Source organism: Perna viridis, chromosome 6 (assembly GCF_037379345.1).
Source record: "Perna viridis isolate PV_CMFRI_1.1 ecotype Kerala chromosome 6, ASM3737934v1, whole genome shotgun sequence".
In the NCBI taxonomy this organism is placed as follows: Eukaryota; Metazoa; Mollusca; class Bivalvia; order Mytilida; family Mytilidae; genus Perna; species Perna viridis.
Window position 1 is genome coordinate 23,751,237 of NC_142450.1, and position 26,682 is coordinate 23,777,918.

The 26,682-nt window shown below is 31.8% G+C and overlaps 3 protein-coding genes across 4 annotated transcripts; 2 read left to right on the forward strand and 1 right to left on the reverse strand.

Moving 5' to 3' along the window:
* The first annotated feature begins 1,527 nt into the window (after positions 1–1,527).
* Positions 1,528–4,614, forward strand: LOC148614154 (uncharacterized). Of its 2 annotated transcripts, none has more exons than XM_088588020.1 (7): positions 1,528–2,148; positions 2,434–2,564; positions 2,981–3,055; positions 3,328–3,404; positions 3,685–3,772; positions 3,985–4,043; positions 4,350–4,614. In XM_088588020.1, exons 3-7 carry the CDS (start codon positions 3,019–3,021, stop codon positions 4,473–4,475), a joined length of 387 nt encoding a protein of 128 aa, XP_088444146.1. In that variant the 5' UTR covers positions 1,528–2,148; positions 2,434–2,564; positions 2,981–3,018; the 3' UTR covers positions 4,476–4,614. The 2 variants fall into 2 exon arrangements, with proteins under 2 accessions (XP_088444146.1, XP_088444147.1); XM_088588021.1 differs by having other exon boundaries at positions 2,437–2,564.
* LOC148614155 (uncharacterized) lies at positions 4,482–6,965 on the forward strand. Its single transcript, XM_088588019.1, has 2 exons — positions 4,482–4,614; positions 4,824–6,965. The coding sequence occupies exons 1-2, from the start codon at positions 4,497–4,499 to the stop codon at positions 5,174–5,176; spliced, it is 471 nt and encodes a 156-aa protein (XP_088444145.1). The 5' UTR covers positions 4,482–4,496; the 3' UTR covers positions 5,177–6,965.
* Positions 6,473–26,566, reverse strand: LOC148614156 (oxygen-dependent coproporphyrinogen-III oxidase-like). The gene is made up of 14 exons (XM_088588018.1): positions 26,493–26,566; positions 22,541–22,649; positions 21,958–22,024; positions 20,491–20,574; positions 19,595–19,645; positions 18,583–18,657; positions 15,817–15,935; positions 14,556–14,622; positions 13,691–13,816; positions 12,677–12,788; positions 11,238–11,317; positions 10,394–10,473; positions 8,957–9,086; positions 6,473–8,514 (listed from the first exon to the last, which is right to left on the reverse strand). The coding sequence occupies exons 2-14, from the start codon at positions 22,621–22,623 to the stop codon at positions 8,419–8,421; spliced, it is 1,170 nt and encodes a 389-aa protein (XP_088444144.1). The 5' UTR covers positions 22,624–22,649; positions 26,493–26,566; the 3' UTR covers positions 6,473–8,418.
* Positions 26,567–26,682: the final 116 nt, after the last annotated feature.

The window sequence follows — 26,682 nt, forward strand, 5'->3', positions numbered from 1 at the left end:
GTCATGTCATTACGTACAATTGCAATAACTTTGCCTTCCTTTACCATAACTCATGACACGAGGCTACACAGGGGCTTACTCCCACCATCAAAATATAAAATATACTTGCGGGACTGCATATTTGATAGTAAATAAATTAATGGAATGGGGTAAACATTCATTACATATTTTTTAGATCAAAGCTGGAAGGGAAATTATAATGGTAAACCTTTTCCCATTTTTCTGTCATTACACTGTACTGTCAGTCACAAAATCAGACTTAAATATATCAGGATAAGGTGGAGATATGGCAAGCCAAAGTGGACAAAAATGAACATTTTCTATTATTAAAGAAATGATTTTAAATATTAAAAATTCATTTTCTAATATTACAAAATACTGATTTTTGTCCACTTTGGCTTGCCATTTTGAACTTTGTGCAATAGATACTTAAGGAAAGTAAAGCAAGAAACGTCTGCGGACTGAAATTCGTAATCCCGGCTTTAATATTGGATGACATTACAAATGAAGGTTTTTGTAATATAACAGGAATGGAAATTATTGGCATAGAAAATAGCATTGTGTCAAAGAAATGACAACCCAATCTAGATGAATCTAGTATTTAAAATCAAAAGCTACCACCTTAGACTTGTACTCTACTTCAAAAGACGTTCTTTTTAAGTCGCTTATATTATTAGCGACTTCTTGCACTCGAAATTTCAGTACTTAATATTCGCATATATTTGCATAAATAAGTAGTTATACGCCACGTAATGCTGCAGATCCTCGCCGTGTTTACCGCCATAGTGTCACAGTTCTAACTTCATACGAGATAAAAAAAAATATACCTCTTAAGTATCATACACGTGTGTTCTACGCGTTTCTTGTTCTAGGATAACGTGAAGTTTACATGAAATGATTAGCTTTGAACATTACCCAATTTCCGATTCAGGCACTTGGGCTCGTTACAAGACTTTATAGGTTATATACATAAGCACGCCCCGATATAAGTGAATATTCATTACAGTTGCTTAATCTGGTCAATCTGGTTAATCCCTAGTCAATATCATAAGCGACCCAAAGATCGCTACAACGTTCCCGTTTTAAAACATATCATACAAATGTCTATGTGTTTTTTGTACATAATTTTATTAGAACGGGAAGTTTACATTGAAAGATAAAATGGTCGGTTAGCATTGAATTTCTGTAATATTACCCATTTTCAAATTCAAACACTGGCGTTCATTACCATTAACTATATAAAGGTCATATTATCAGAACCCCAATATCTATATATAGCCATTGCCAGTTGTTTAATCTTGTTCCAGATGATTGAAAACATTCGGGTCATCACGGCTACGAAAGAGTACGCAATCATATCAAGGGAACCAAGATTTTATAGCGGAAGTCGCACGATTTTAGAGAAAATCGCTTTCGTACCATTTCGGATATTGAACGGGAGCCAAAATCAGTGTCAGTGAATTTTTGACGATTAGCGACTTTGAAGACTTTCGATTTATACACAAGAGCGTTTTCGTGTATGGGGAGCTACGCCCCTGGTAGATATGGAGATTTCAACACCTTTCAGTACCCTTTACACCCTTCAGATTCGCTTCAGGGCCTGCTTGGGTACTTCAGAGAGTTAGTATAGAAAAAGTCATCCATAGACATAGCTTTATTGTCTCTTCGACATTCGATGTCGTAATTTTGACACAACTTAATCGTAATTCCGCCATAACTTTACCGTCATTTCGACATAGCTGTATCGTTGGATGTTGTAATTACGACGTAATGCTTTTTTTCTCAAGTGGTCCTAACCGGCTTCCATACAAAACAAAAATAATGGCCTGTGAAATAATGCAACCATTTTTTTTCATATTGAATAGAAAGTATATTAAAATCCCAAAAATGTAAAATATTTGGCATCGGGGAGGATCCAGGAATTTTATGATGGGGAGGCGTAATTACGAGAATCAGTATAAAAAGAAACCAGATTAAGACATGTCTAATGAATGAATTACCCTTGCTTGCAAACCCGGACGTCACTATTAACGACGTTGACAACCCTATCGTCGAAACTTCTTCGATTGAACCATCCAGACGTGTTTTTCTGAGCAGGGATATTATTTCTTGTTACAGGTCTTTATCGCGTGCAGAAGATATTAGAAGGTAGTCTTACGTACACAATTTAAAAATATAAACTATAGTTATAACGTAGAGAAAGACCGGATGCGACTTTCCTTCTTTCTTTGGTAAAACAATTTTGCACAATTTTGTGTAGTAAAGAAAAGTTATTGTTGATGAAATACTAATCGAACTAAAAATTGTTCACTTATACTGGTACATTATTTCATAATAAACAATCCGTCCTGACATGGACGGTTGACAGATATCAAGAGAGGTTAGATAATTTCCTAAGTACTGAATATAAACTTAAATTTCAACTTTTTTCAGTAGTAATGGAAAGAACAGGGATAATCATAACGGATGAAAGTGTCCTTTCGGTAGTTGAGGTCCACTACTCCAAGAGGACTGAGAGTTCACAAAGAATAACAAGGCCACATACAATGCCAATGATAAAATCGGTATGTCAATGTTTTGTGACAACACGATGCTACTGAATCAACTATTTTACAGTAGCCAATGTCCTCAACTCATTGTAAAACATGGGAGAAATAATTAACAAAAGTATAAATGGAATTTCTACCGGTAGTCAATAAAATATACCTTGATAAACGAAAATACTTTTCAAGCATCCCTATCTTCAATGCTTGGCAATTTATTTTTATCATCACTTCATAAATACCGTTTAAGATGAGAAGATCTCCATTTGTTAAGTCCGTACCTTTGTAAATGTTCTCATGTTAAAATATTTATCTACCCAAAGAAACTATACTCAACACTCATATTACACTCTATTTCATTCCTCTTGTGTTTTACCAACATTTTTATCTTCCATATAAGGGTATTATGGTAAAATGGTCTCGTAATTGTTTTTCAGGACAAAATCCTAACATTCGAAGGGACCAAGCAATCAGAATGGCAAGCGTGGCGGAAAAATTCAAAAACGAACTTGGTGAGTTGCAAGTTATGTCCTAAGTATCAGCATATACAATTAAGAAACAACGAAAGCCTATATTTGTTAGTCTGCGAGGCTTTCGTACAATAGACTTCCGTAAGAAATGTGGACTTGTTTACCATTCGTTTGTAACTATAGTTACGAAAGCCAATTTTACATCGTTAATTTCTTAAAGCTAAATTTTAGGATGGATGATACAAAGTACATGATATAGACATGTTACTGTAAGCAAAGCAACAAATTGAAAAACAATTGTATTTTTTTTTCAGATGCACTGCAGAAGCAGAAAGGACAACTAGACACAGTCATCAGTGATCATAGAGCAGGAAGAACTGAAACCACCACAGTAAGTACACATTGACGAAAAGGTTTGGTTGACCAAATAAAAAACAACAAAAATCACCGGAAGCCCCCTCCCTTTTCGGATATTCTGGATCCGCCACTTATAATAAAACTCCTACATATGAAGATCCCTATAATGCCAAGCACAGCTGGTACATGGTTCAGTTAACATCAATAGACACATGCAAGATAAAAAAAAACAAATTATGATCCACAATTAAGCCTATTCTTAAAAAATGAAACCATGCATCACTATATCATACCTGTTCATTTGATAATTGCAGATCATAGAAACAGTGAGAAATGTAGAGATTGAGGACCATAAAGATTCATTAGCAGTCCTTTTTGAACCTAAGATTGAGGAAGACGATGGTAAAATATATGACTAAAATAAAAATGTAGTAAATGTCAATAATTATTTTAGTTTAAACTGCAAAATGCTATCTCTTGAGACCCTTTAAGTTGAATTTTAAAGTTTTAACTGTCTAGCATATAATTGATCAGCTTTTTAACTGAAAGTGAGACAAAACTAGTTCCATGCACTTTATTGGGACAAGTACTATATTTTTCATTTAATACGCAAGACCTGAATATGACAGATGAAAATGCCAATGAAATGATGCTTCCAACCGACATGTTAAAGGTTTGTACCTTAAAAATATAATCGTATGTGCTAAGCTTAAATAGTTTCACATTGTATGGCAGATAAACAAACTTCTAACAAGCAAACACACAATTAAACCAAAAGAAGTGTACAAGCTCACACAAATGCAACACACACACAACTTGTTAAATTTTTACAGTCACAAGATCAATATGTGTACCACACCTTGTCAAAGTCACATGACCAATATGTATACCACTTCTCATCAATGTCACATGACCAATATGTATACCACTGATTATCAAAGTCAAAGTCACATGACCAATATGTCGATTGTTTTCACAGGATCTCAGCAAAAAGGAGAAGACAAAAATTAAAAAGCTCGAGAATACAAAAAAGAAAGATGAGAAGAAGCTGCAAAAAGTACTGGAAAAGAAAGAAAAACTATACCATCAGATGGAGGAGGACTAACAAAAAGCTGAAGAAAAGGAAATGTGGAAAAGTTGGCATAACCATGTAATGAAAGAAATAAAGGAAGCTAAAAAAGAAAAAGAAAGATTGAGAAAGAAATTTGAGAAGGAAAGAAAAGAGACTGAAAAGCAGGAGAAAAGTATGCATATCTCGCCTTGAATATAATTATAGTATAATATAAACATGAATTATGAGTTAAAAAGAAATTTACCATATGATAATTAAAATTTAATGTAATAGTGTAAAACAAAGAAAGCTACACCTAAAGTTTTTTAAAGGTGAAAGGAATGAGCACAGAGGCTATATGGAAAGCTTGATGATTTAATTATTTTCAATTCCAATTTCCAGAAAATAAAAAGAAACAAATCAATGGCAAAGATGTTACAAGAAATGAACCATCAAAAGATGATACAGAAAATGAGGCAACAAAATATATAACAGAAACTGAGCCAACAAAAACTGTTATTGAAAATGAGGCAACAAAAGATATAACAGAAACTGAGCCAACAAAAACTGTTATTGAAAATGAGGTAACAAAAGATGAAATGGCCAGAAAGAAAGTTGAAGCTTTGTTTTATGTGGGAAGATCCAATACTGTTGCTGTAGAATGTAAGAACAAGAAACAGAAGAAGACACTTGTCGACAGGATTAGGGGACTTTTCTCATGCTTCCAATATGCGAGAAAAGTCAAGTCATGCTGAGGAAAAAAACTAACTGCGGAATATTATAATATGAACTATTGTTAATACTTGCATTAGTTGAAAAATAAAAAAAAAATATATAAAAAAAAACATTAAAAAAAATTATTAAAACAGAAAATAAAAAAAAAAACAAAAAAAACCCAAAATATGATTAAAAAAAAAAAAAAATCACACATATTGAAGTGATAAAATAATGCTAAAATGTTTAATAACTTTAAAAAAAGTTATTAGGCTATTGTCATTGATAACTATTTTTTTTAGTACATTTTAGTTATCATTCATTTTATTTTTACTTAAGATTACCTAAAGGTATGCAAATTACATTTAATTTTCATACATTTAGTCATTTGTACATACCGGAAATAGATCTTCGATATCTTATCTACACTGTTGATGTTCTATATTCTCTTCATATGTATATTGGATAGGCTTTAAGGTTTGTTTAATGTTTTTTGTTGTAATAAATAAATGAGTTATGTATGTTAACAGATTAAATAATGTAACTTCAGGTTTCAGGTCCCAATTTTATAGGAGCTTATTTGTATTTTGTTAACAGTATTTTCTCACTTTAAAATTTTAATAACCATTTTAACAGTTTGTAATGTTCTTTTGCTACCATGTTGTAGGAAGGGTGTTTTAACCCCAAATCCCCCTGGCTACAGGCCTGAATTTTCTGTGCATAACAAAAAAATTGACAAAAAATGGTGCCTTAAAATCAACAGAATCACTAACTTTATGGAACAAAAACCAGATGATGCCCTTGCACATGAAAGATTTGTCTATTGTCACTTACTGGTAGGCAACATTGTATAAACAAAATTTCTGATGTATCCCATTAGGTTCTGGAAGTGTTCTCAAATGAAAATTTTTTCAAAAAATTTTAAAGGAGCTTCCTTCTATGGATATATAGACTTTTCCAAAGTATTGTTAAAATTGGTGAAATTGTACGAAAACTGGAAAACACCTTTTTAAATAAATCAAAAATGAAATATTGAAATTTTTCAAAACATTATAGGGAGCTTTCCAATACTTAAATACACACTTTCTGAATGTTCCAAGATAATCAGTACAAGTGTTTTTGATTTATTGTGCAAAAACAAATCAGAGAGATGGATGAGGGTGAAACAACATGCCCCCCACCCCACAACTTTTAGATGGGGCGGCATAAAAATCAGTCTAATTTTACTGTACAAGTATTTTAACAACATAAAAAAAAGTTGACAAAGAGGCAAAAAAATCCAAAGGAGTCTATTATACAAATAATGTTATTTCTTTTTCATAAAGAACAACACATGATAAGTGTAAAATATATTTTAATTGAATTTAATTTGATTCTAGCACCAATCTACCCAAGTAACTAAAGCATGACATTTTGCAAACCTAACAAGACAGTAAAGCTGAGAACATAAAAATAAATCTATATAATTAAAAAATATGGTTGCCATAGAAAGGAAAGGTCAAAAGTGATAGATAGGACCAAATATGTTTTCTTTTTAGCAGATTATCATAAAGTAGGTTGAGCTAAATCTTGTAATATAATAGTTTGATTTTCATAGTGGAAAGTCGTGGTATATCTTAATGACATATCTGAATTTTTTTTTTTTTTAAAGGCTATAAAAAGTCACATCTGCCACATACAAACTTTCATATTGACATACAGGTTTGGTTCATATGGTTATAAAATGTTGTACCTGCCAAACACAACCTTTCATATTTACATGCACTTTAACGAAGTTTTATTATATAGTAGTGTATCAGCTATTTAGGACCTAATAAACGTATCATGTACTATGGATTCCACTTATTCTTAATCACTAATTGGATGATTTTATCTCAGTCTTTCTGAGCTGTATTAAGTTATATAAATTATAACTAATAGCTGAGCAGTATGCTGAATTCATACTACTAAGGCAGATCCAGGTTCTTCTGTTTTTGGAAAAAAATGGTTTAACTAAATTACTGAAGTCTATATTGTGCCCCCCTTTTTGATTAGCCAACCCACCTTCCTGTTCTTCAATCCCTGCATCCACCCGTTTTAGTTGCTTTGATAATTAAATCTCCCCCTTTTTGATATTCCTGCTTTTTGTATACACCCTACCTTCAAAAGTGGGGACAAACAGTACAAAGCTTAAGGCTGAATATAAGTACTTTCAGGATGTACAATTATCATAAATCCGGGTAATAATGTAGGGAACTGATAATATATACTACAAGTATAATGCTGTGTACATCTTGAATATAAAAAATATTTGTTAGGTCCTAAAGAGCAGTTAACAAACTAGAAATTCCATAAAAAAACAAATTGGGGAAGAAAAAACTTTTTTACAAGCTGTCTAAAGCTATGGGAAAAGAACATTTTCACAACTAAAAATTACAAATCATAGAAATACTATAAAATGGTACAGTGAAAACTGTATGAATTGAACCTTTAAAGGAACTGATGATGATATTTGGTGTGAGCAGGTCATACGTTTATAAATATTCAAATTGGGGATTGCAGATAAGAATTTATTTCAGAACATGATCCCTTCTGACAAATGCCCTGTTTAAAAAAGTTCAGTTTAGGCAGATATCACTGTACATAAAGCTTAGGCAGGTATCACTGTACATAATGTTTAGGCCAGTATCATTCTACATAATGTTTAGGCCAGTATCACTGTACGTAAAGCTTGTGTATAAAAAGCAGGTGTAGTTTTATTTCCCCAAACAATAAATTAGGTTATTCAAAGTTAATTCCATGGTTCTCGGGCCATTTCTTTAAATGTAAATCAATGAGGATGGCATTTCTACTTATCTTTTTATCATTGGTACACAAAAGAGTGATTAATGTGCTTCTTAAATTGTTTGCAGCCAAAAACAAGTATTATCTTTAAAAAAAGATAGCTGAAGCACTAAAATTTGTTCTTTTCACTTGTAAATTTCTACACTTCATTCTGGAAATAACACATGGCACGCAATTTCAATTTTCGATACAGTTTTTTTGGAACACCACTAAGTTATCAGTATTTAGCCAATCAGAAAACACAATAGCAATCAGGTGACTTGCGTTTAAGTTTAAAGGATGAAAAGTGAAACTTTACTGACTGCGTCGGCAAAAGTGCTGAAGGTGATTTTTTTGTTTTTTATTTCATTGATAATGCAGTGAAAGTTGGAAGTATGGCCCCTATAAAAGAGTTAGGGAGGGCATGAGAACCACCAAATTAAGTTCAGTTGTCTACGGACTGTTGGTATACTTTTTAAATCTACTTTTGTGAAACCCAGTCCTTTGGCTCCCTCAGAACTTTGAGAAGCTCCTCCTCTCTAGATCCTGGTTCTGCTGTGTGGCAGTATTCCCATCTCTGAAATTAAGATGATTACATAATATAATGCAAGGATAATTTAAATCATTTTTTTCTCCATTTCATGCAGGAAAAAATCTAAATTTAAAACTTGAAATATCTCCATTTAAGCAATAATTCTGAAATGGGACTATAGTGTTGGAGACCTGATTGATGGCCAACCCAGCTTCCATTGTGAATCGAATTAATTAATGAAATGTAATTCCCTCACACTTCTAAGCATATCTCTACTTAATCCCAATTTAACATATATTTCAAAATAATAAACTATTAACTGTTATTTTGAATAAAACGAATTAGAGCCAAAGAAATTAATAATCATGAAATTTTGATATTTTTTAAGATTCTTGAAATAATTCTACACAAGTGATTGCAGTGGATTGAATCACACTTAGCCTCAGTGAAGAAGACTTTGCGGCTCTTTCTGAAAATGAATACTTACTGCAGTTAGAGGTAGGGACATCAGTATACTTTCAAATCTAGCACCAGGTGTCATAAGGCCAAACTTTGTACCACGGTCATACACCAGATTAAACTCTACATACCTACCTCTTCTTATCTGCTGCCAAATTCTGCAAAAAATTGGAAATGGATGAGTAATAAAATTAGTGGGTGATGGTATTAGAAGTAGAATACAACATTGGAAATCAGGTGTTAAAATACTTTTTGTCTTTAGACTTTTTCTCAAAGAATACCTTCATCAAACAAACTTAACTGAAAAAGAACAGATCACCAGACTTGATCTTGAAATAATTAAGCCCTTCTGACAAGATTCTACATAGATTCTATTTAGAATTTTCCCTGTCTTGTGAACTATTAAAAAAACTGGTCAATAGAATTTCTAAAAACTTTGTTTAAAGAACACTTATCCCACATTTTTGGGTCAGCAAGCTTTTTTCTTATAATTTTCAAAAAACCAAAATTACTATTAAATAGCTGTCTTTGTAAGAATCATGCAAAATCTGAAAAATGTGATACACCCAAAAAAGGCTACATATTTTCATTTTTGTAATTAAGTTGTTTTATGGGTCTATACTATGAAATGTGTAATTATTCATTCAAATCTACCTGCTCTTAGGAGATAATCAACATTGAAAATCCAATAGATTCTATTGTATTTGAGTGTCATTTACAGAGTTATCTCCCTTACTTTTGAATTCTACAGTGCATTCTATACAATTTTTATCTCCTATGAGTACTGGTTATATGAAAAACCAAATGTTGATTTCTGTTTACTAAAGCATTTTAAACAAGACATCAAAAATAAAAATATGTAGGCTTTCCAACCATGTATCACATTTTGCACGATCCTTAGCTGGAGTGCTACTTAAAAATTGTATTTCAAGCTTATTATTTCCCCTTGAAATAAATGTTATTTAGGTTTATCATAATTTTTTTGTAACTATAATGATAGAATTTTTACACCATGTCAAACACTACTTGGCCTTTGAAAAACATACTTCTGTATGATTTTGCAAGATGGCAGAAAAGATATTCTGTGTAATAGGTATGATCTATCTTAATGTAAAATCTGGCTATGTCCCTAGTGGAATCCATATTGAAGTTCAAACATACTTGGGGTGACATTGATGCTCAAATTAGGACTTTAAGGGTTGGAACAAAGAAAAAATTAAATACTTGATAAAAATAAATATCATAAATCTACATGTGTATCAATGTTTCATGACAATATAAATTATTGGCATTTGCAAAATGTATTCAATACAGAAGATTATTTGAGTTTGCATGGTTGAACAGACTGTCAGCCAGGTAGAGCATCTTTATATCTATGGTATATCCTGCTGTGGGTGGGCATAATTAAAATACAAATGTGTGTCTTTAATTCCCCATAATGTAATGCTGAAGAGGTAAAACTCACCTATCTGAATAAGAGTATCCTTTGTTTTTATTTTTCTGAACTATTGGAATGTAAGAAGGTAGCACTGCATCGGCACATTCCTAAATTAAAGTGAATATTTTTTTATTTCAAATCTAGTAGAAGCAGCAATGTTAGGGGTCATCCATAAATATGAACCATTTTCCTGTGTGTGTGCAAAATGCAAACTTGGTGTGGGGGATTTAAAAATTGACAATTTTATTGTACATGCTTTTTTTCTTTTCCCGACATTTTTCGAATTAATGGATTTTTATGTGGTTTTATTTTATTGCCATCTCACTAGAGTCTGTATCTCTATAACAAAAGTCTAATGAAAACACATTTAAATCATTCAAAAAATAGAAATAGAAACAAAGAACAGTGGTAACCATATGAAAGAACTCATTGTCTGAACTAAGATGCTCAAAAACATGATTGCATATCTCCATGCCAGGTATTTGAAAAGTGTGCTTTTTGCACACACACACTTTGATGACTTCCGAGAATGGTTGACAATTATGGATGACCCCTTATACAATAATGACACTTAAGAAGCTCACATAAACTGGCAGAATATTGTTCCAACAATGTTATACATTTATTCAGTTTTATTCATAAACCAAACCAATTTGGAACAGAATATTTCTATGATTTACATATGGTTTTAAAATGTAGAAAAGTGGTATGAGCTCACAAAATACTGTTTTATTTCATCAATTATATTCACTTTATCCAAATCATGTTAAGTTTTGACTGAATCTATCTATATGTAACCACATTCGCTATTTTTGCAATGTACAGATAAGCAAGAAAAGTAGTACCCGCCAAATTGAAGAAATTGACTCACTGTAGAAAACTTGAATATCTTATCTTGGTCATTGTCATCTAAATCATCAAAGAAAATCCCACCTACTCCTCTTCTTTCACCTGTCAAGTGTAATATACATTATTTCAATTTATTGTCATTCTAAACAACATTTTACTCTTTTTAGAAAGTGTTGAACTGAATGATTATGGAAGAAAATGTTACTTTTGGGGTTTATATACTAACTCAAGAATCAGTACTGACAGTATTTTTTGTTTATTTACAGATAAAATATTTGACTGTTCACTAGTCCACACTTACAATATGTCCTTACACAAAATTTACTCTGCTCCACATTTTTTTGTCAGATCCAAAAAATGACATATACACATTTTGTGAAGTTTATACATTTATCTGGAAAGTTTACAACCCATGTAAAACAAGGTAACACATGCTCGTCTTAATTCGTTCTCTTAACTATAAAAGTCTTTAAAGTAGCAGTGTAATAGACATTTTCTAAACAAAAGGAAGATAAAATTTGGTGTCACTATAAACTATGTTGCCAAAAATGGCAGGACTCTCTAGGAAAAGCAAACAAAATATAAGGAAAAAACAGGTATATATACTAGTTATCAGAGATCTCGTTATCTTTCACATGACAGAACAATTCTATAGTTCTTCCTATTTGTCCTGCTACGCCCCATGAAAAAGACTTGAATTTCTCAAATTCATGAAAGATAACCCAAATCTTTAATCTTCATTCATATAAGGACATATTATTTTATCATTATGTACATATTTACAAAACCTATGATGATGGAAGACAATACCTACATAGAAAATTAAAGAATTGTTTAATGTGAATCTGAATATCAAACTAAACAGGACAAAATTCTACTTGTTATTTATATTGTAGAGGCCCCATGCAGGTCCAGGTGTTAAAACAATAGGCCTACAGCAGCGCTAAGCTTGTCGTAAAAGGCGACTAAATAGTGCTCTAGGTGCAACAGGGCAACTGGGATGTGTGCCCCAGGTGGTGGAATGGGGTACCCCTAGCGTGTTACATGCAGCGGTTGTCAGGTAAAACCTGACCGCAAACCATAGTGGTGCACTGTGTTGGGAAAGATGCCACGTTCCTTGCATGTTAAAGAACTCTGCTGTGGTATTTGATAAGAATAGAAACCTTTGCGCTCTGCCACAGGAGGCTAAATTGCCCGACCTTACCCATCCCTCCCTTTTTCTAGTAGCAATCAAAATTTGTCGACCCTAATGTCCTTGTGTCCTATCCTTTTTTTTTTCATTTCATCTTCATGTCATGTTCATTTTATTGTCCATTTCATGTTCATCACCTGAATATAGCTGAAATATTGCTGCTCGGACGTTTAACCCCAACAATCAATCATTTATATTGTAGAGGCATATATTGTTGAAATTTACACAAATGAAGTGATACATGTATGACTCAAAGTTCCAATAGTTACCTCTGTGTTTGACATAGAAATAGTCATCACACCATTTTTTAAACTTTGGGTAGTATGTTTTGTTGTGTTTATCACAGGCTGTCTTCAGAGTGTTATGGAAGTGAATCACATCCTACAAAGGGAGGTAATTAGTGACATTATAAAGTATAAATAGTAATTTTAATGAATAGTCAAGATAAATATAGGTATTCATTGACTAACATTCGAATATTAGCCTAAATTTGATCAAAACTGCCAATACAATACAAAATACAATGGTGCACCGATATGGGATTCAGCTAATTCTTGAGTAATAGTTCTTGACTGGTATTGTAATGATTCTGGACAATACAGTTTTTAATTTTAATAGGATTTGTAAACCTCTTTCTAGTTTCATTTTCATTCCCTGGATTTCAAATGTAGAATGTATTGAAATCTACAATCTGCATTTCATTGTTTACTTCTGGGATCTTTGAAATGCTGCATTGCAATGCAAAATTTTTTATTTTATGCTTTTCTCAAAACTACATAAATGTCATTTTTTATTTGTATATTTAAATGAAAAATTGTTTGGCTTTTAGTATTGAACTCATTGCAATGTTAATGGGGAATCTCCATGCATTTGAATAGTAGATGAAGACCGATTTTCACAGAACCATGGAGTCACATAACAAGACTTACATACTCTACATTCCATAACATTTCAGCCAATTTGACAGGTAATGTTTAATATTTTAAGGGATGAACTTGAACTAGTACTGAAACTATTGGACAGTGATATTTAATAACAGCAAGAGATTTCTTGCCATTTTACATATTTCAATGTTTTCAAAAGATTTCATAGGAGTAACTTATTTTCCTTTCAATTTTATTTTTGTTTTAAAATATTTCTCCACTCTCTATTGTGAACTTTAGAACTTAATATGCTCACTTAAGCTTCCATGTTGCAAATCTATGTTTTACCTCCTCAAGTGAAGAAATAATTTAAACCACTCATTACTGAACGAGAATCTTTATTCATATTATATATCTTACATCTTTATCTAAGTAATTAGGTGTTAGATCTGTCCCACCTCCAAACCACCACTGCTCCTGTCCTGTCTCGTCTACAACCTCAAAATATCGGTAGTTAAAGTGTATGGTTGGCACATGTGGATTTTTCTGTAAAACAATTACACTTCAGATTATAACATATGTAATACTAAAGGTGGCATCCATCACACTTTTTGACTTAAGACTTGTTTGTACAAGCGGTAAGAGGGAATGCCAACAATTCATATTGTTAGACAAATTGAGGTTGATAATAGAGTGACTGTTTGTCTTTATTTCAATTAAGAGAGGGCATGTTTTAAGTTGTTTTTTGAAGTTTGTGAAAAATTAAGTGCTTGAATCTGTAAGAATCAGGAAAATTGATAATTAATGAATCATGATAACAAAAAACACACGAGATAGAAAATGTGGGTGCATAGTTTATGGTCTATAGAAACAGACAGTTAATTCATTCTTTGAAATCTCAGAGGAAGCAGAAAATTGAGTTCAAAGTTCAATAGAAAGGTAAGGAGAAAGTGAGTTATTCCCCTTTGATGGGGTTATTGCAATGCTTTTCATAACTTGCACCTTTAATTATTTGCACTTAAAAGGAATGAATGCAATTTGAATAAGATTTCATTTTTTCTAGATCTAGATGTACTCAGTCAGAATATATATCATATACCGGTACACTATAATGCAAAATCATGAAGGACCAACACACACCCCCCTCCCACCAACAAAAAAAACTGCCTCAATATGGTGAACTGTCTCCCTTACCACTACATTCATAAAATTAACTCTGAGTAGAGATCAAAAGTAAGTGAAATATAAAATAGAAACAAATGTTGATTTTTGTTATACAACTTACAGGATGGATCACACAACTGATTCCGGTGGCAAAGAATGGTAGACTTTCTCCCTCCATCTTCTTACCTCTGTAAAATAATACATATTGGTATTACCATTTGCAATTGTGACATACATGTCCATGATTTCTCAATTAAGAAACTATGATATTCCTATAGCAATGTGAGATTGCCTTATCTCATCCATGGGGGATAAAACATGTGACATCTGTGATGTCATAGTAAAATGTTTTATGACGTCTTATAAATTCAAAGAAATTTCGGCAAGTCAGGCATTCTGAATAGGCGTACTATTAACAAAAGCAATTTTGAAAATGAGAAAAAGAATCAAACACTACCAGAAAATGCAAAACTAGGAAATCTCAGACACCCTCAGGTTAGATTTCAACGCTCTCTAGTTCGGCAGAGCCTCGTTAGAGAACTCCAAATCTTTTTGGAAATCTGAGATTTCTCTTGTCTTGCACTCTCATCAGTGTTATGGTAGATTCTTCCTATCTCATTGCACCTGATGTCATTTTCAGGAACACAAAGTACTTTTCATTAAGTCACACAAAAAAAAATAATAACAATAATAAAAACAGAAATAATACTGATAACCTATTATGTAATTTTTAAGATAAGAGAGATCAAAGCATGTTATGTATATGCTATCTTGATACAAGAACATTTCAGACTGGGGAACAGGATAATTTGAGATGTTTTATGAAACCATCCCCTGAATATTTAATTTTTAAGCAAGTGAGGGCAAGCAAAGAGCCAAAAACCCTGGTTTCAATTACCTTAATATAAAAACATGTCCTCATAGGATCTGTTATTATCTGAGACTGACAAATTTCTTAATTCTTTAATGATGATAAATAAAATTCTTCACAGGGGTACAACTTGATACAACTGTTGTATAGGTTGAACCCTGAAAAATTGGGCCAAGTATAGACATACCATTCAAACTTAATACAGCTTTGTTTTTTTATCATGATTAGACATGATAAAAACTTTACCTTTTTCTGGCCTTTAATCCTTTAATGTTTCCTTTGGTGGTATGGCATCTTCTGGTACAATTTTAAAAAGACCAAAATATTTTAAGTCAATTTATTGTCTGGACATCAGGAAAATGCTTGTTTCTAGCCCCTTTTGGCCCATAATGCATGTATCTAAATGGTTCATAACCCATCAATACAAATCTTCCTATTATAGTTTTGAACCTTGTATTCTGTTTTGTACACTAATATTTTCTAGTATCAAAGGACCATACATGTATCATACCTGGACCTCATCTGTTGAACAGCTGCAGGGGGTAGGTTGCCATGGACAACAGAAATGTTTACACCAGCCTTCTCAAATACAGTCCCATCTTGCAGCACACAGGATATTCCTCCTCCACCCTGTAAGAAATAGAGGATTAGAATTTACATTATGCATGTAATTCCAAAATAAGTGACTCAAAATTGTTGGTGTGATTCGTCAAACTATAGTTAAAAAACTGATGAGTAGTAATTTGAAAATAATTCAAAGTACTTGCAGTGTACAACAGGAAGTAATTCTATTTATAAAAAAATAACTTTTTCAATGTTTTACTTATCTAATTTTGACTGTTGTTAAATGCTATATTTAAACTCAGAAACCACTCCATCCTTTCCAAAAGATAAAATACATAGTGTAATACAACATGTATTATGTACACCTGTCCACTATTAATACTCCCTGTGAATAGTTACTGTAAATTGATTTATCTTTGCAAATAATTATTTTCATATTTTAATACATCAAATTTTGTGCTTTTTCGACTATCCAATTTTAGCATCTTCGGTTGTGCTTGTGGTCAAAGCTTAAGACTTAAAGACAGAAACTCATCATATAAATTATACAAAAATATTACTATTAACAGAAATAATTTAATTTGGTTTTCAATAAGCCCTTTGATTGGCTGATTCTCTTTTGGTAACATACGTTATTTTGTATAAACTAACTTGATACTCCATGTTATTAATGTCAAATGGTCAAATTTAGGCTGGAATCAATTAGAAGTTAAATTATAAGGATAATCTGAAGTGGTTTCTGTGCAAGTGTAAAACACTATATTATATCACATCGAGACATGCAATGCATGTATCAAATGATTGAAACCACAGCATGACCTCGACAAGTTGTATAGAGGTCTGTGCTGAAACTTAACATAGCCTGAAAGTGAAATAGCATATGTACAAGTAAAACCATGTAAGAAAGATATATGCCGTCAATCCAACAGAAATACTTTATTCTAAAAAGTATGACTCAAAATATGGCACATTAAATTATGGCTAATCTACAATTCATGAAAGACATTTTTTACATATACATGCAAAGTAGATAACATCAGACATACAAATCTTGAACATGAACATTTTATGAAGTATCTCTTTTTTGGTTTTATTTCCATTCAATTTAAAATCAATATTTATTCTTTAGATTACTGGTAGAGCCATTTAAATTAGAAAATTATTAATTAGAGCATTGTGGCAGTCCATGTTGGATTGTTCATCAGCATGAGCATACATACAATGATAACAGGATTACTGTATTACTTAATCTTGTCCAGTGACACATGTGGCAGTATCCCTGGTCACTTTCTATAGTGTTTACAGGAAGCAAAACCTGACTTTCCTTTCAATGATTTATTATACATAAAATAATGTAGCGTACTTCAAAAATAGCAAATCATAGTCTTTAAACAATATTTTCAGTTCAATATTTTTTTTTCAATTATATGTACATGTACATGTATATGCATGGACAGTACTAACATTGAAATTATGACTCTTTATACAAGTCCTGGTGGTTTGGAACAATGCATATTTCTATTCTTCTAATTTCTATTCACTGGTTATAAGATACAGCCCAACACAGCGAATGTTTAATTTCATTTGTCAAAATTAACTTCCAGTCCAGCAATCCCTTTAACAAAAAGTCAAAAGTGTAACATAAATCCTAAGTTATGACATTACTATAGTTTGATCCATTAAAACGTCATAACCTTCAACTAGTTTAAAAAAACATTTTTGAGAAAAGGACTGCAATAGTTTAAACTTTGGAATAACCTACAAAGTAGTTTAAAATAAATACCAAAATCACAGATTTATCTACTTTTAGACAAAATACCCCAATAAAACACATTGCACATATATGTTTAAATGAAACTAAAACATTTTAAGACTACCTTGAGTTTCCCCAGGAATTTAAAGGACAATAGGGTATGTAAGTCTCGCCACGTGACACCGTGATTTCATGAGAATGAGTCCTCATCTCCCATTCAAATGCATAAAGATTCGTCATTAACATAGCATTGAGTTCAATGTTAAAAGCAAAATATATTTTTGTGAAAAAATACTGATAAAAAATGACAAATATCTAGTTCTACTGAATAAAAATGTTAAGAAAAGCATAGAAATAGAAGATTTTGCATATTAATACAGCGTTTTCATTTCCCGGAAGTGAACAATAAAATGCAGACCGGCCTTCGGATTTCAATACGTTCCACATCTAAAATTCCGGAAGGAAAACTGAAACTAGAACAAGACTTACAAACCCTACTGTACCAAAAACATCACAGTTAGACAGAATGCCCACGAAATGCAATATTCTTGATAAAGAAAAAAAATTTCTAATGCTCCAGTTGACTTTAAAATTAAAAAAGAAATCAATGCAAAAATCTCAAGTTTTTTTTATTTTGGAACAACAAAGTTTTAGAGAAATAACTGCCTTAAAACAGGATGATTCTTTTATTCATGTACAATGATAATCTAGAATATCCTTTACTTCTGCGCAAAATTCTATGTCCTTTCCTCATTCCAATAATTGCACACCAATTTTCATGGTTTCCATGGATTGGTTAAGAAACAAATTCAAATTTGTAACAAAAAAGTGAAATTTTCTGCACTCTGAATTCCATTATGAAATCCCAACTCACAAATCCACAAAAAAATAACATTGCTCAGTGGTATTTTGTTTTATTGCCAAAAGTATTTGTACAATCAGTCATAATTTATTTCTTACCTCCTGTCTTGACCATTTATCGACTATAAACTTTTTGTCATTATCTTCTTTTTCTAAAGCTCTACAAATTTCACCCTAAAATAAAATTCACTCACCATTAACTGAAACTATTGTCTTTATTGTTTTGCTGTAACAATGTTCACATGTATACATAATAAGGAAATAAGATTTATAGGTTCTTACATGGAAGACCTGTCATTCTTTTGCACCAGAGGAGAGAAGCTGAACAAGTGATAAACAATGAAGTTCTCTGAAGAGTGGCAGACATCTTAGAGTTACAGAAGAACAGCTACTCTTATGATTCCCAAAAAAATTTATGATAAGATGCCATGTACTTTGACATTACAAAATAATAATAAGGTTCAGAAAAAAGTAAGCATAAGATATTTGAAAATAAGAAAATAGTGCAGAAATTATTGAAATGTGGAACTGCTCATTTAATTTTAGTTTTTTATTTGTATTTTTTTTGGTTCTGTATTTTTTCTGTTGTTTCTGTTGATATTTTCTATCTTGGTCTTTGTCTTATGACTTTCAGAATCCTCTTTTCCTTTTACTTTATCAAGAAGACTGACTGATTTTAATTTTAATTTTAACATCTTGCAGGAGATATATCATGCATTTAAAAACAAGAAGGGTTGAACAATCAAACAAACCTTGCACTGTTCCACACTGGACCCAATTTATAATGTGCTAGCACGAAGAAGCAGCAGTCAATATGATGGCATATTAGCCCTTTTGACTTTGAGTTACCAGTCATCACCTAAATACTTTTATGTCGTGTATGTGGTGGAAATTTTAAAGTCTAATGTATGACCTAAGTGGGGACATAACCCAAGATCTCCTGTTATTGAGACCAGCATGCTACCCCGAGACCACTGAGGCAGTCAAAATTTGACTGTGATTACCTTTGGTTTGACTTTTGTTTGATATATATGTCTCTATACTAAGATTAATTACATGTGTCAGAGGATAATTCTATTTAAAGATATTTGCTGATGCTAATAGATTTTACCTGAACTCTCATGATCATTTTCTCCATTTTACATCTCATTTTATTGGGATTCTGTAACACAGAATTTATATAAAATTGATTACCGTATAATTGATAGTGTTCAGCTACATTTTAAAGTAAAATAAAACAAGTCTTTCCTTTAAAACAAGATAGCCAATGCAGTAAAATTTTGTTCTTCATACTAATAATTTTCGACATTTCATTCAGAAAAATTACACATGGCATGCAATTTTGATACAGTTTTTATAACACCTCTAAATTATCAGTATTTGGTAAATTGAGAAAGAGAATTGCAATCATGTGACTTGTGTTTCCATAGAAAAGTGTCTTTCCGGTCAAAGGTTTTGGAAGCGAAACTATACCGACTGTGTCTGAAAAATCTGTGAGAAGATGCCCAATAGTTATAACCCTGCAACCAAATCCTACAAAAAGAACCCCAAACCTGAAATCAAAATCCGTAATATTGCTTAACTGTATAAAGCTTATGTTCAAATTTAAATTGGCTGTGGCAGAAAGTTGTAGAGAAAACAAATATGAAAAAAAGTGATGAAAAGATGGATAGAATAACAGACAAATAATACATGTAGAATGCTAAGAAAGTACATGTATTATAGTTATAGTGGGGTACCAATTTTCATGGCTTTTGGTGGTTTTGTCAGACCAAAAAGTTTGGTTCCCAACAGACAGGAGATTCCCATTGATATGTATACTGAAAACCTAAAAATCATGTAATCAAGAATCGATGAACTTGTGTATCTTCCCTAATCCATGGAAATTGGTATCCATGAATCAAAGTAATTTCACAGTAAATAAATTTCACTTTCATGTTGACCATCTAAATAAATGCATGATTAATCATCAAGTAAGTCTGCATTAAATTTGTACTGGAGTAATACCTCATCTAGTGTTCCCATATCTGTAATAGGTTCAGACATCCATCCTGCTTTCATTGCTGAACTTTCTGAAGCAACAGCATACACCTGATGAGAAAAAGATGACTGTCTTGACCTATGGTGTTTTTTTTTTATTGGGTAATTAACTTAGGCATTCTTTACAGTTTTTCTAAGTTAAAAATGTATGGATAATGTTATCTATGTCTGGTGTTTTGTTATCTCAATGACGGATTGAATAAAATAATGTGTTAATTTATTTATGTATTCTGAATGTATTTCTGGGTCAGGGATATGCACTCACTGCACAAATATCATTTATTTCACTTGAAATGTATTCTCCCATAAAACTAAATTTAAAGAACCTACACAAAATTTCAAAGATACTGTTAAAAAGTATTTTGGAATGTAAATATCTATATCCCTTGCCTATGATTAAAAAAAAATCTGAAAATTACCAAATAATTAATGTGCCTGAAAAATCACATTTTCACATTTTTTTTTAGAGAGTAAAGAAATGCATTATGAAGAACACAAAGAAAACTGTCCAAAATGTTTCGGTTTATAATGTATTTAAATAATGAATATATTCTTAAGCGTGTATTTTAGTATCCTAGATCTTGTCTTGAGAAGATCTTTAAGAATTTACTATTCTATGTGTGAATAATTATTTGGGAGATTTTTCATTGTCTTTAATTTGGAAAGTAAATTATAGCATATAATTAAATGCATCTTAAGACAAATGACAGTATATGTCACCCTATAAAACTAAATGGACCTTAGCTATGCTTCTGTCCACATTATTTTTTGAGGGCAACATACTGATCCATAAACTGCAATATGATCCTTGCTATCATTAACTATATATCTGCTAAATGTAAGAAATACAGATACAACACCTTTTTGGAATGGCTCAATACATCAATCCAATTGAGAAGGAGAACTGATTTTTCAAAAAGACATGGATGAAGGAGAACTTTTGTTTTGAAATTTGTAGAAAAATCAGAAAAACAGAAAATTGCAGAAATTTAATCAATATAAAGTGGTAAAAAAGTAGCAAACATTTTGACTACCTTACACAGAATAATAAAAAAATGTAGTAAAATAATTTTTCCTTAACAAGAGTTGCATAACTTTAATATGTATATAAATACAAGTTTGAATAATACTACTAGTATACATTTTGGGTAACAAATTACAAAATGTGGCAAAAAATTGCTTAGTTCCACAACCTGAAAATGTAAGAAAACGTATCTCAAATTTCTGCATAATAAGAGGTTCACATCTTCAATATGTATGTCAGCATTGTGCAAAGTTTGAATAATATTGATTACATACTTACTGAGTTACGGATTACACTAAGTAGGTATCCCTGTGTGTGACAGACGGACAGAGTCATGCCGCTACTAGATCTATTTTTACCTCTGATGATGCAGGAAAAAATCACAGAAGAGCGATAACAACTTACTATACCTTTTTTCTCGACTGGTAATATAAAACAACAGTGCTAGTGGCTACACCTAAGACAGTATACCTCCCCCTGAAAAATAATTGACTCTTCTTTTTGAGCAATTAAAATGCATTGGCAATGTACATTAATTTACGACATAGGGTTACTGATAGTATATAACACATTGGGTCCACCTACTTTACTACATTTGCATGAGCTACCTTTTTAATACAGCCTCCCTATTGGATGTCACCAGTAAGGTAAACAAGAAATAAGAATCATATTGTTTAAAAATCAAAACGTGACAATAAATTAAATTGCAGTACAGAGTCTGTACTATCTAGAGTAATGACTAGAAATAAAAATGATGAACAATGTAAACTAATTTGGCATGCACAAAAACCACATGGCAGTTTCTCGTATTTTACCCTCATTCTAAGATTCATTGATCAGTATGATGCTTGTCTATTTTATGTTCAAGTTTTACATATAGTACAATATAAAAATAGGAATATCCATATCACTCTTAGTGAGAAAAATACTAAGAAATGAAGGAAATAAACAAATATTATAACTATTATATGACCACAGTCATTTACTAATTACCATTTAAACACTTTTGTTATATTTGTGGATTTTGTGGCTGATAATTGCCTCATACAATCTAAGAACTTCTGAAATCCTCTCATCTTCGTTGATTTGTCTTCACCCTTAGCTGCAAGGATAAATCAAAAAGTACATGATTTTGCATTTATGAAAGTTCAATGTGTTTGGAATAGTACAACTGGCTGATATGCACTACTGGTAATCTTGACCTATACTAAGTAACTGGAAAGCAAATAATATATGTAACTTAGCAAGTAGAAAACAAGACTATATGTACATCCATTAATGTCCAAACAGCTAAATGCACAGTTCCTTATATCTACTTGCAAGTACTTATGTTCTAGTTAGTAAGTTTCAAACTAAAGAGGGTCAAAGTTAATTTCAAGATTGAAAAGTCCTGGACTTATTCAAGTTTCAAATCAATGGTCTACTTGAAGAAACTAAAAAGTCCAGAACAAGGTGTCAGTATGAAGGACTGAAGGTCCAGGACCCAAGTAAATGAAATTTCATGAGTCCTAGGTCAAAAGTGAAGGGTGCTGAACCCTGAATCCTGGAACTTCACTTACTGGTATTTGAACACCTAAACTACTGCAGCATTTTTTAAATTCTTCACAACTTGGTAGTAGTAAATTGAATAATCATGTGCAGATCTTATCTGATTTTACACAATCTAATGCAGATTTTAGAATCACATGACCAAAAACTTGAAACAGGCAACAATATTAATTTTGCAAAACATTCAATAAGTACACTGTATACATTAAATGGCTTCTCTAAACTGTTTATTATAAAATTTGAAAATTAACCATATCAATACAATATCTTTACTGTTTGAATAGATAGAAAGACATAATTTTATTTTGTGCTTAAACATACAAGTACATGTATATAGAAAGCTGCAAAGACAAGAAGTCGTGAATAACAGACATCAATTCAAGACACAGTAACCCATTCCTAATTATTTTAATAAGGTGATTTGATTTCTAGAAAAAAAAAAGACCAGAATGTACTGTATTCTTTACCGCACATCCCATTCCCTATAGGCGATTTAATTTCTAGACTAAAAGACGAGAATGTACTGTATTCTTCATCGCACATCCCATTCCCTATAGGTGATTTGATTTCTAGAAAAAAAAAGACGAGAATGTACTGTATTCTTTACTGCACATCCCATTCTCTATAGGTGATTTGATTTCTAGAAAAAAAAGACCAGAATGTACTGTATTCTTTACTGCACATCCCATTCCCTAAAGGTGATTTGATTTTAGAAAAAAAAGAGACCAGAATGTACTGTATTCTTTACTGCACATCCCATAACCTATACGTGATTTGATGTCTAGAAAAAAAAGACCAGAATGTACTGTATTCTTTACCACACACCTCATTCCTTATAGGTGATTTAATTTCTAAAAAAATAAGACCAGAATGTACTGTATTCTTTACTGCACATCCCATAACCTATTGACAGGAAAAACAATAACAATATAGTCTTTGTTATTACCTACTCTGTATATGTAACTCATGTTAAAACACTTCACATTTTGTGAAAGTTGAATACAATGAAATGTACACCAGCTGTAGCTATATGTAACAGATGAAAATAATATATAGTATCATATAGATGGTACATAGGCACAGTTTAAAAAAAGCTTTTCACAACTATCTAGATGCTTCTCACAACTATCTAGATACTTCTCACAAGCATCTAGATGCTTTGCACAACTATCTAGATACTTGTAAGAAGCATCTAGTTACTTGAATGAAGCATCTAGATAGTTGTAAGAAGTATCTAGATACTTTTTAGAAGTATCTAGATAGATAATTACATCTAGATGAAAATAACGCTATTTTGACACGAACGGCCACTCATACACAACTTAAAGGATACAGTCATCAATGATACTGCAAATGCTGATATTTTATAGAGGGTTGTAAATTATAGGCTATGAATGACTTTGAGACCTCAACAACAGTACTGTTAAGTCAGGCATGAACCTGAAATTAACAAATTACTATCAGGTGAATTATTTTTAGCTGGACAGGAAGTGGTGACTTGTTCAACTAACTGGAAAGAAATTTGTGTTTGAGTGTGTAGTGTACAGTGTACAAGTATTCTTTCTATAACTAGATTCTAAAGAATTGACATGAAAGAACATGTTTTGGTAAAAATCACATTTGTATCAGAAATGTTACAAGTTGTTTTAAGTTAATAAAGTTTAGACAATGTTTAATAATGGCACCTCCTAAGGTACATGTACATGTAATTCTACACAGAAGTCCAGAACACTAATTGTCTACTGTATATCACAAAATCTCTTAACATTAAAATATTTCAACACTATAAACAAACTGAAGAAATATGGAACCAACTGGAAAGGAAACTGAAGAAAAATGGAACCGACTGGAAAGGAAACTGAAGAAAGCCTATAAATGTTTCCACAAGAAAAATGTTCTTTTACATTAAGTAGAATTACAATAATGAAATAGTATGTAAATATAGATATTTGTTTTTGATAAATTTGGTTAATGTATTACTGTATGTCTGCCTGATTTTTTATTAAAGCAAATCATACAATGTACAAAATGTATGTGCATGTGTACATGTGTATATATACATTTTTGTACACATACAATGAATGTACATTGTCACAGTAACATGTATCCAAATATCTAAATGGATCTAGAAATTATCTACCTTATCTCTAGCCTAACCTAACCTGATCAGCTATTATATGACCGCACATGAGTACCTGTGGCTATGATTATTTAAGGCATTGCTAAACATAAAAGTCTTTGTCTTTCAATAAATAAAGGCAGTGGCTGCTTGTCCACGCATTCATGGACAGGGAGCCTCTAAAGGCTAATCGTCCACACATCTAGTTTGAGTCAATAACACATGGAATCATGACGGAAACAGTTCATTTACATTAGTAAAGTGGAAATTGTGAGAAATTCTTTTTATACAAATATATACAAAATGATACAGATACAATTTAAATCGTAGCTGATGTAAAAAATAACGATTAAAATTCATTCAGAATTAATACAATATACACATTTAACAAACTTGAAAGACTATTTTAAACGAAGTTTGCACATCAATGATTGCTTTGGCATATGATTCAGTCCGTCACATTTTAAATCATAATGCTGCCATTCCAGAGGGCAGATGTGAAACATATTCGTTCACACTGGTCCTTATTTGTAGAAACTAAAATTTTAAGAACATTCCATGCGTTTTTTCACACGCAGGATATTTATATATTTGACCAAGATTTAAAACCCGTCCATTTTCAAGCACAGAGGCTTGCTCCCACTATCAAATATGCAATCAAACTAGTATATATAATTAACACAAACAGAAAACTGTTCAGTTTATGTGAACACAGTTTGTGATGACATAAATAGTCATACATTTGTGGAAACTTTGACAACATTTCCGTAACAAATCGGGCATTACTGTCAAGGTTCCATATGTTTTTGACGCAAACCAGATCTGTGGGTGATTAGCCTGAAGCGGCTTCCCATCCAAGAATCAGAAGAATTAAACCATATTAATTGCCTGTAAGGACTTTCAGAGTTTACTAAAATATGAACTTCTAATAACTTCAGTATTTCAAGTAATTATATATTTCAAGATTTAACTAAGAAATCAGTATTTCATGTACATTTTGTAGGTCCCTGGTGAAATTTAAACTGTTGAAATGTTCATAGTCCAATTAATTGCTCAATCTTCATAAAAATACTATATTTGTAGTATCTGCTTTACAAGATTTTCTTCTCCATAATACAAAAAACAATTCCGGGTGTATTGGAACTCAACAATCAAACCTGAATATAATACCAGAATTACTGTTGCATCAAAAGTTCTGTTTACGCCAATTACGGCTCCTTTAATTACTAAATCGTGTCTAAAAACGATTCTACTAATCTAAAAAAAAATACGTCGAACCCCGTATTAAAACAGAACAAGTAACAAGCAAAAAGTGTTGATAGGTGTATTTTATAGCCACACCGTGTCCTGATCGTGAGTGCTTACCTGTTTTTTGCCACGAAGGAGCGCCGGTAATTTCTTCCAGATAACAAAAAAAAATCAGATAAAAAACAACATCTATTAGTTTGATTAGTTTGAAGAAATTTAT